Here is a 10,530-nt window from a genome sequence, read left to right as displayed (position 1 = left end):
AAACGTACAGTCGAGTTTATTGTCAAGTTTGATACAATAAATCGGTATGTGACCGGAAGAGAGAATCATAACGTTATAAATAAACTTATATAGATTGTTTTATTCTTTGCTTTCATTGTACATAACAGAATAATCTGATAATATCGACAACACAATGGCAAACCAAAACAAGGCATGTAGCACTGGTTGGTGCAGAGTGCGAAGCTGCTGGAGTGCAGCATTCATGACCGGTCACTGTCCACTGACTCCATAAAATATTATAAGTTCTTCGTAAATAAACAAATAGTTCAACATCCAGGTTTATGGTTTATACTGAAGTGTTTTCCCGGAAGTTGTGTATCATTTGTAGTTTGACACGGTGCACAGGTTGACTCCTCTTTGCCACGTTTCACTAAATGATGTAATCCCTCCTACGGAGCTTGACAGTTCGCTGTTGCGGTAACGACACATACTCAGCTGGAGGGAGAGAAAAGGCCGGTTAGCCAGACGTCTGCCCATATCACCTGTTTGTTCACCTTAGCGTTACCGCTGTAAAACGAAATATAGGTCTGTTTTATTCGTGAAAGCGGGTTTCGTAATTTGTGTTACCCCTGACTCGGCTGACACAGTTGGCTAATGTTAGCTGCTTCCTGGTGGACGTTGCAGCCATTTTGGATTTTTACTGAGGAACAGCTAACCGGTTTTGGTTTGGAAACCAGAGTAAGCTAGTCGTAACGAACGCTGTTTATCTGTAGACAGAAATAAAGGGGACATTCACTTGAAGAGATATACTATTCAACGAGTCAACAATGAATCCAGAATAGTAAGTATCATACTTACACGTAAACATAAAGTTGTGTTACATTTTGGTCAGCTAGCTAAGACTAGCTCTGCGCTAACAAGTAAGTTGGCGTTGGCAAATAACTTGATGTTGAGTTGTAACCTAGCAGTTGAGCTAGGTTAGCTAGGAACATCAGCTGACCCTAGCCGAAATGTCCAGGCCGATACTGTACTCTTAACACTCTATGTTCACGTGAAGCAGTGGTGTCGTATAGGTTGTCACAGTGCTAGCCAGCTGTTAGGCCAGCACCCTAGAGACTCTGGTGTTGGTTCCCGGTGTTTCAGATGCAGGAAGGGAAAAAGTAACCGCTTTTGTTATGCTTAACAGCTTCTTTAATCTGGTTAAAATTATATTATTGAGCCATCACCCGTATTTTTGCTAAATTCATCAACTTGTCATTACGGGTCCCTAAATAATTTACCTTAGCATACATGACCTGTTGCTGATCTGGTTATTGTATACAGCAGGTGCTGTGGCAGAATGGACCCACTGTTTACGTGCAAATTGTTGGTTTTGGTCTTTGCTGTCTATGAGTCAGTTTTCAGTCTTATAGCCTGGTTGTGCTTTAACGCTCCTTTCACAGTCCCAGTCATGTGTTGGTCACATGATGCAGGACAGACTTCCACGCTGCAGTTTTGAGTATTAGTTCCTTAAGCTTTGGATCAGTCTTATATTTTTCATTTGTAAATGTTCACATGGGCTGATTGTTGATATTTTCCTCTTTCTAATAAGCTGTTACACAGAGCTCCTATTAAATATTTTAAAAGTATAGTTTTCAAAGTGACAGTTAAGTAATAACTGTGTACACTTCAGTTGAGTCCTTAATCTTGTGATTCACTTTCTTGGTATAGGCTAGATATTTGGGTCAACTCATCAGTTTAAAAATGAAAAGAATCGAGGAAACTTGGAATTCTATGCATGAATACAGACTTTCTGGTTAAAATGTCAAGCAAGTACTTTAGGAAGGTCTAAATTACACAGTTTGACTCTTTTAAGCAAGGAGACTGATTGTAATGGGAGTTAATAGTTTGAACCCCAAAGTTTTTCATATTCTTTTTTCTGGTCAGTTTGCTGCCAGAGTTGTGTTGAGCAGTGCAGTTAGCCTTTCACAGGAACCACCATTGTTCATAGTCACAGGCTTACCGAAGAGGGAATGATTGGAATTTATTACAGTGAGAAAGTAAAGAACTGAGAGAGTCCTCAAAAGCAGGATAACACTGACTGAGATACTGAGAGAATAAAGTTCTGCATTTATGCTTTGCTGTTCATGAAAAATGAAAAGACTGACTGTGGCTATTATTGATTTTATTCACTGGTAAATTATTAATTGTTAATAACTTTGCTAAATTTTATGTTCCACTGAATGTAAGTGTTTTATCAATAATCCACAGATTGAAAATAATATAAAGTACATTTATTGTGTGACAAAAGGAATGCCTGACTTGATATTATCAATATCATATATATATAGATACATAAGACATAGATCCTTTTTGAATGTCTTTTTCCAGTGGCTTCCTGCCCTCTCCTCCAATCACTCTTGACAGATGGCCCCACCCCTCCCTGATCCTGCTGGAGGTTTCTTCCTGTTAAAAGGACAATTTTCCTTCCCGCTGTCGTCAAGTGCTTACTCATAGGGGGTTGTCTGGTTGTGATGGTTTCTTCTGTGTTATTGAGACTCTTTACCCTGCTAATATAAAACACCTTGAGGAACTTTGTTGTGATTTGGTGCTGTATAAATTGAATTGAACTGGAAGGGTACTGGAGAGTCTCTGTTAAAATGGATGAAACAAAAAAAGACTGAAGCCTCCTGTTTAAAGTTTGCTTTCAAACCTGCCTTTGTTGCATTTTTAAGATGATTCATTTGGTTGATAGGGGTTGAATTCTCTACCCATAGTATGTAGTTTGTCATGTGCCTCAGCAGGGTGTTTGGCGAATGAAAATGGAGAGTCTGTTACCCACTCTCCACAGTTAACTTCACACAGGGTGGTTCGATGACTGGCTGCGCCAAGACACTAAGCCCAAGTTGCTTTTCAATGTATCTGTCCAAGTGTGAATGTGTGTGAGAGCACTTGCATAGAAAAAAGTGCTTCTGTGAATGAGGAACGTTGCACTCTGAGAGCCCAGGTAAAGTAGAAAGAGCTGTCTAACAACCAGTGCATTTGTTGATCCTGAGAGTTGGTTTCATGTGTTAAGTCACACTGTTACATGTACTTCTTCCACTACCTACTCAACGCTACACTACTTTGCTTCACTCATTTACCATTAAAAATAAACACCGTCTCAGTGTGTGTGGGGTTGTTAAAGCAAGGCAGCCCCATGACGTAATTTGTATGTGGCAATAACACAACACAGTAGAGGATGTTGACGCAATGATATACCTGATGCTTGGTGTATGGCTTTTTGTGCCGCCATGTCTCTCATTGCCGGGTTTCAGAAATGGTGGTGTAAACACGCATGACGGACCCAGTGGCGTTTTGACCATCTTTATTAACCCACGGTTACGGTTGCTAAACACACACAGCTCTCCCGCTGCCAGCTCAACATAACAACAACGTTACCTCAAGACTTTTAAGCCGGCTGAGGCATGATTGCAGATGCCACGCAGGTGCATCCATTGCACCTGCAGCAGCATTGCAAACCACGCCCCGCCACACGTGGTTTCATTGAATGACACCAGTGATCGGCCAGTCGGTGGCACACAGTCTGTCGGCATCACATTTTCAAGTTGACTTGGTTCCCTTTGAACCCCAGTCGAGTAGAAACTAAAACCTAGCACCTAACAGAAAACCCTAAAATCAAGTCGAGCTGAGTTGGTACTAATGGAGAAGAGGCGTTAGCACGCTTACTTCTGTAAACCTGGGAGAGTTCAGCAGGGATGCTTGTCATGTTTGTTTGATTGTTTGTTTGTTTGTTTGTTTGTTTCCCTTTGCTCATAAAATGTAACCTTTCATCTAAGAAGATGTTTAGATGGAACTAAGACTGAGTATTGGTCAGAGCAACCTTATGAATAAGAAGCATGATATCCTGAATGGTTCTTGTGCGTTTCCTTACTATGGCAGCATGAATAATATCTTCAAACTAGAGGTTTTATTTGTGCCCTTCCCTTACAGTGACTATTTATTCAAGCTACTCCTGATTGGTGACTCTGGTGTTGGAAAGTCCTGCCTTCTTCTTCGATTCGCAGTAAGTTTTGCCCCAAAAGCAAATAAAGGGTGTTTCTTTAAGTCCATTTGACTTAAACTGTGTCAGTGTCACAGTATTGGTTTCATGCAGTCCTTTGAAAATGTTTTCACTTGGATAATCTTAAATCATTCTGCACAATAGTAGTTTTATTAACTTATTGCAGTTTCTTCAAAGCATTTATTTAAAAATAAAAACAACTGTCTTGTTTGTAACATTCATTGTAACGTGCTCCATTTTTTGGGTAGAGCAATCATTACTCAAGGTTAAGATTTTTGGCTTCCAGCGTTTCTAAAAATGAAAAAAGGAAATGAAAAAGTGAATGTGATGAATTCATTTTGATCATAACTCTGGTTTTAGTTGATAAATTTAGCAACCTTTTCTTATGGGGAGACATTTACCTTAGAAGTGTTACAAACACACACTAAATGAGCCACAAACATAAACTAAGATTACACATGTGTACACTGATTTGTATGTAACCTTTGAGGACTCACAAATGAGTGTTCCAATTTGTACACAAACACAGAGCGTTGTGACCACATATAAAACGTTTTTACAAATGCGTACATCCAACCTGTTTATGCACAATTAAGTAACTTCAGATTCAGAAATCAGAAATCCCTCCACGCATGCAAATGTCAAAGACTACATGTAACATTTCTCTCACTACAAAACCTTCAGTCTGTGTGCAGCAATCGCCTGATACGCACAGATCGCATCACATGCCTGTGTAAGGTTTTGAGATAAATTTCACACTGCCAACTTTGCACAGATCCTCAAATGTAGGCTGTGTTTATGTCCCAGTCTAAAACTGGGACACCAGAGCTTCCTCTGTCCTACTACAAAAGTCTTGTTTGTTAATTGTGATCCTAATATTGTCTCAAGTAACAAGTGATGATTTATGCCATAATTGAGCAGCCCTGCCTTGGCTACTATGTCCTAGAGTTAGATGGGTGTGTATATATGTGTGTATCCTGAAGCACAAAGTGAGCAAGATGTATGGATCATCTAATTACCTTTGTTTCTTTTTGCAGGATGACACATACACAGAAAGTTACATAAGCACTATTGGTGTGGATTTCAAAATACGAACTATAGAATTAGATGGAAAGACCATTAAACTTCAGATTGTAAGTACTCTCCTGCTACACGAAGCTGTCTTATGTTCATGTCTGTCAGTCACCATCTTTCAGTTCATGTTCATGTCTGTGTTTGGAAATTTGTGCACCCAGAAACATGAAGAGATTAGTCTGCCATAACTGTGTTGATTTCCTAATATTTTCTTATCGTATGAACGACGGTGCATTCATTAGTCTAACTTACTGGTACGTCTTGTTTCCAAGCTGCTGCCCAGTACTTTTTTTTTTCTTTTTTTTTTAGATTACTGACAACAACAGTGGAAAATCTATATTAGGCTCTAGAACAAACACACTATTTTTAATTTCATTTTGTGCATGGATACTCACAAGAACATGGCAACTTTAATTACAAACCACATGACGAGTGGATGACCTAACAACTCAGGATGCTTGTCTTCTTGTATTTTTGTTGCTATTAGAAATTGTTGTCCAGTGAATTTTTCAGTGTAGAGATAATTGTATTGTTATTTTGTGTGTTCTCTTTGTCTGTGTTCATGCAAAGTCAGCTATCAACCGGATAATCTTTATCCTTTCACAGTGGGATACAGCGGGACAGGAAAGGTTTCGTACAATCACGTCCAGCTACTACAGAGGTGCTCATGGTATCATCGTAGTGTATGATGTTACAGATCAGGTCAGTCAAACGACACATAATTCACACACGTAATACATCCATTTTCAGCACTGATAATTTGTTTAGAATAAACTATAACGTTTAATCATCTACTGTCTAAATGACAAAACACAATCTGACTGGCTTGTTTCTGGGTTCCTGAGGTCCAAAGAAATAAGCCAACCACCGTGTTTCCATTTCATGAGCTGAGAGTCATTAAAGATGGCGTTGATCAGAGTATACAGTGTAGCCATGCTGTCCTCAGAGAAACGAGAAAGCATTCCTCTTTGATACACATTTGATGACTGGCTAAGTTGAAATCGTGTCTATCACAGAGCGTCGCCTGTGAATAGATCTCTATCTTCTGTCTAATGTCCAAAGTTCAAACCTCACTGCTCAGGTTTATCGGTTTCTTGTCCCAGGAGTCCTTCAATAATGTCAAACAATGGCTCCAGGAGATTGACCGCTACGCCAGTGAAAATGTCAACAAGCTACTGGTCGGGAACAAGTGTGACCTGACGACAAAGAAAGTGGTGGACTACACAACAGCAAAGGTAAAGTTTCCTCACATAGCTTCCCAAAACCATCTTGAGGTTAGTGTAACATGCAGGACATTCATTGAATGACTTCTTATTTAAGATGGATTACCATTAAGGTAAGGCTCTAATGCGAAATGCACTTCAGAGAGCCCTTGAATGTAAGTGTCTCCATGAACCTTAGCCAAGTGGTTTGGGTGCTTTCAGCTGCATAAACAAAATCCCAAATGAATAAGTGACTTATAAGGGTTTCACTGAAACCGGGTTAAAGCCCTGGGGTCATAGTTTACATTAATGGTGCACATAGATAACAGGCGAACCTTCTTACCTTCAGACACATGATCAGTCATTGCATAAAGTGGGCTTGACACCTGACAGGCAGAGCAGATGTGTGTATGTATGTGATATGCATATATGTATATATGACACACACACACTACTTTCTTAGGTAAGTGACTCTGACTCTGTCCCTCTGTTGTATCCAGGAATTTGCAGACTCTTTGGGAATCCCCTTTTTGGAAACCAGCGCAAAGAATGCCACAAATGTGGAGCAGGCCTTCATGACCATGGCTGCTGAAATCAAGAAGAGGATGGGCCCTGGGGCCACAGCCGGAGGAGGGGAGAAGCCCAATGTCAAGCTGACTCCAGGCACTACTGTCAAGACTTCATCAGGTGGATGCTGCTGAGAAAGGAACCACTTTGTTTAACCCCCTCCCCAAGAGAAAAAAAATTGGTATGTGAGAACAAGATGAAGTTGCCTGTATTTGTACTGTATATAATGTAGCCACACTACCAAAAAACAAAAAGTGCATCATTGTTGTCATACTGTCTAGTTATTGACAACAAATTCTAAAGATCCCCATCATTCCCCCTTTCAGAGCTGTGAGACTCCTCTCTCTTATTTGGTCACCTGAATACAAGTTCATGACAGCAGTGTGGGTGGACGTGTCTTTTTCTCTGCATTCCTACAGCAAAGTTGATACATGATTAAGGTTTCTGTTTGTACCGACCTTTTCTTTCTCTCTTCCTTCAGTGATGATTTTGCAGTCTTTTACATAATCTGTCTGTTGCGATACAAGCGTGTTTCTTGTTTTGTTTTGTTTTTTGTCCAGGTTTTCTCACAAACCTTTGCACAACAGTGTCTCAACTGTTAAGCAGCTTTAGTCTAGTGTAACAGTATATGTACATAAACATTATGTATATATCTGTAAAATCAGATTTGGTTCTGTTTTGTTCCAACCATTATTGAAACAGTTTCACTTTCTCTGCATTACATTTGTGGCTGAAGACAACTGTAAGTTGGTTGCTCAAAATGTAACACTTAAATTGAAAATAAATATTGTATTACTGGACTGTATGAAATGGGAGGATGTGTCTGGGAGTTTTAGTAAGATGTAAAAACAAACAAAAAAAACGTGCCTACTTATTTAAGGTTTATGGCATATCTGCTGCCAGATACACAGGGTCTGCAAATTTCTGGGTGTAACCACAATACTGAATACTGAGTTGCATATATAAAGTACAATGTTCCTTTCATAATAAAGGCGACTGGATTCAGTTTGAAGCAAACTCTGGCTAAGAAGAAGTCACAACACAATGGTCATTGTGTGTGTCGCTGGATGCACATAAAGCTTAAGAAATTCCACTTGCTGTACGGAAATGACCTGTAGCCTGAACCCATGGAGCATCGGTTAACGTCGGGTAAGCCAAAGCATTTGTGCCCTAAAACATGTCATTTTAAATACTCAGCAAAGAAAAGAACACTGAGGCCTTTCTGATCTGCAAACGGGAGGGGAAATCCAAGATAATATACACTCTCAGTCAAAGCGTTGGACACACTTTCTCAATGAATGTTTTTTCTTTATTTTCATGACTCTTTACATTGTATGTTCTCATTGATGGCGTGAAAACTATGAATGAACACAGATGGAATTTTGTAAACAGAAAACTGAACTAACTCAAAACATGTTTTATATTTTAGATTCGTTAAAATATTTGCCCTTTGCTTTGATTACTCCTTTGTGCACTCTTGGCATTCTCTCAATGAGTTTCACGAGGTCGTCACCTGAAATGGTTTTCCAACAGGAAGGAGTTCCCTGAGATGCTGAGCACTTGTTGGTCCTTTTGCCTTCACTCTATGGTCCATCTCACCCCAAACTTGGGTCAGGCGACTGGAGGCCAGACTCATCGGACCAAAGCACAGATGTCCACTGGTCTAATGTCCGTTGCTTGTGTTTCTTGGCCCAAACAAATCTCTTCTGCTTGTTGCTTTTCCTTAGTCGTGGTTTCTCTGCAGCTATTTGACCATAAAGGCCTGATTCACACAGTCTCTGAACAGTTGATGGTGAGATGTGTCTGCTACTGGAGCTCTGTGTGGCATCTATCTGGGCTCTAACCTGAGGAGCTGTTAACTTGCGATTTCTGAGGCTGGTGACTCGGATGAATGTATCCTCAGCAGCAGAGGGGACTCTGGGACGGTCCTCATGTGAGCCTGTTTTGTTGTAGTGTTTGATGGTATTGTGACTGCACTGCACACAGTCAGAGTTTTAGCCATTTTTAGGACTGACTGACCTTCAGTTCTTAAAGTCATGATGGGCTGTTGTTTCTCTTTATTAGCCGATTGGATCTGTCAAATAGGGCTGTCAACTATTTACCAACCTGCCCTGCACAACACAACTGATGGTCCCAACTCCATTAAGAAGGCAAGAAACTCCACAAGTGAACGCTGACAGGCACACCTGTGAGGTGACCATGTCAGGTGACGACATCATGAAGCTCACTGAGAGAAGGCCGAGGGTTTGCAGCCTTGTCAACAAAGCAAAGTGTGGCTGCTTTGAGGAATCTAAAATATGAAACATATTTCTATCCATTTATTTAGTTATTTACCAATATTTTTTCTTTGATCCAGAATTCCATGTATCTTGCTTCATATAGCTGATCTCATCAGTATGTATCTGCAACTTTTGACTGGTAGTTTACATGGAGAGGGAAATAGCTGGATTTCAAAAGCACAATGGGAATGAACAAAATAAAATGCAGATGAAAGAATAAGATAAATGGAAGACAAATGAACAAAAGTAACCAAGGTTACAAACAAGAAAATGAGAAAAGAATAATTATAGTAGTAGGAGATAAAAACAACTAAAAATGGTTCCCTAAATTCTCAGAATTGAATGTGCTGATTTCTGTAAAGGTTTAGTTGATGTCTAAATCCTGCAGCAGTGCAGAGTAAAGCCTCTAGTCACAAACTGTCAGACCTTCAAGGACAGAAGTTAATTTATCAACTGCTTACTTACACAGGAGCAGTGTAACCAGGTATGTAATGGCTAAACATGTTTTAATTAAAACGCTTATATTTGCAGCCACCACTGATTGGTGAAGTGAATAATGTTTGGGATTTAGTTGCAGTGTTCATCCAGGAACTGTTGTCTGCTGCGATTTTGTGTGAATGTTAAACATACTGTCCACTTCAGTATGGCTCCACAACAACACAGCCTGGGGTAGCTGAATATTTTCTTGTGACTGCTGTTTTACATCGAACTCATCAATAATGATTATATATTACATGGTTGTGTCACTTGTCTCAAGTCTGCAGCATAAATTAGTCAGAGACATAACTTTCATGCTAATAACCATTAATATAAAGATCATACAAGGTCATACAAACAGTTGAGAGTTGTTCAATATTGTAACTATTTGCATTGCAGTGAGTATAAATCATATCAAGATATAAATGAACCGGCTGCTAATGTATGACACACACCAACTAAAGGCGGGCCAATCCTGATTCTTGAAGTCACTTGTTTCATACAACTATTCCATTTTTAAATTCAATTTTATTTATATAGTGACAAGTCACAGTTATGGTTGCCTCAATGTGGTTTATATTGTAAGGTTCCTAACCTTACAATCAGACAACCCCATGAGCAAGTGCTTTTCCTAGGGAAGTGGAAAAAATCCCTTTTAAAAGGAAGAAACCTCCAGCAGAACCAGGCGTAGGGAGACCTGGTTCTGGATGTCAGGCAATCATAGCGGCTTCAACAGGTTGTGGAGGATATTTTTGCAAACCATTCCATTTGCAAAAGAATAGCTAAAACACCATGAAGATACTTCACTACACATAACACAATGTATGATGGACAGGTTGTATCCAAAATAAATAGTGTTGGGAAGGTTACTTTTAAAATGTATTCCATTACAGAATACAGAATACATGCCCCAAAATGTATTCTGTAA

The 10,530-nt window shown here is 39.6% G+C and overlaps 1 protein-coding gene across 2 annotated transcripts; it reads left to right on the top strand.

The window, feature by feature from the left end:
- The first annotated feature begins 370 nt into the window (after positions 1–370).
- LOC102295741 (ras-related protein ORAB-1) lies at positions 371–7,661 on the top strand. 2 transcript variants are annotated; one of them, XM_014341145.2, is made up of 7 exons: positions 371–802; positions 3,934–4,006; positions 5,041–5,136; positions 5,684–5,779; positions 6,181–6,312; positions 6,780–7,027; positions 7,173–7,661. In XM_014341145.2, exons 1-6 carry the CDS (start codon positions 789–791, stop codon positions 6,978–6,980), a joined length of 612 nt encoding a protein of 203 aa, XP_014196631.1. In that variant the 5' UTR covers positions 371–788; the 3' UTR covers positions 6,981–7,027; positions 7,173–7,661. The 2 variants fall into 2 exon arrangements, with proteins under 2 accessions (XP_014196631.1, XP_005945683.1); XM_005945621.3 differs by having other exon boundaries at positions 6,780–7,661.
- Positions 7,662–10,530: the final 2,869 nt, after the last annotated feature.

The sequence above is a fragment of the Haplochromis burtoni genome, unplaced genomic scaffold (genome assembly GCF_018398535.1).
Source record: "Haplochromis burtoni strain Fernald_Lab_line unplaced genomic scaffold, NCSU_Asbu1 Contig_414, whole genome shotgun sequence".
Taxonomy (NCBI): Eukaryota; Metazoa; Chordata; class Actinopteri; order Cichliformes; family Cichlidae; genus Haplochromis; species Haplochromis burtoni.
This window is presented reverse-complemented; position numbering and strand designations above follow the sequence as displayed.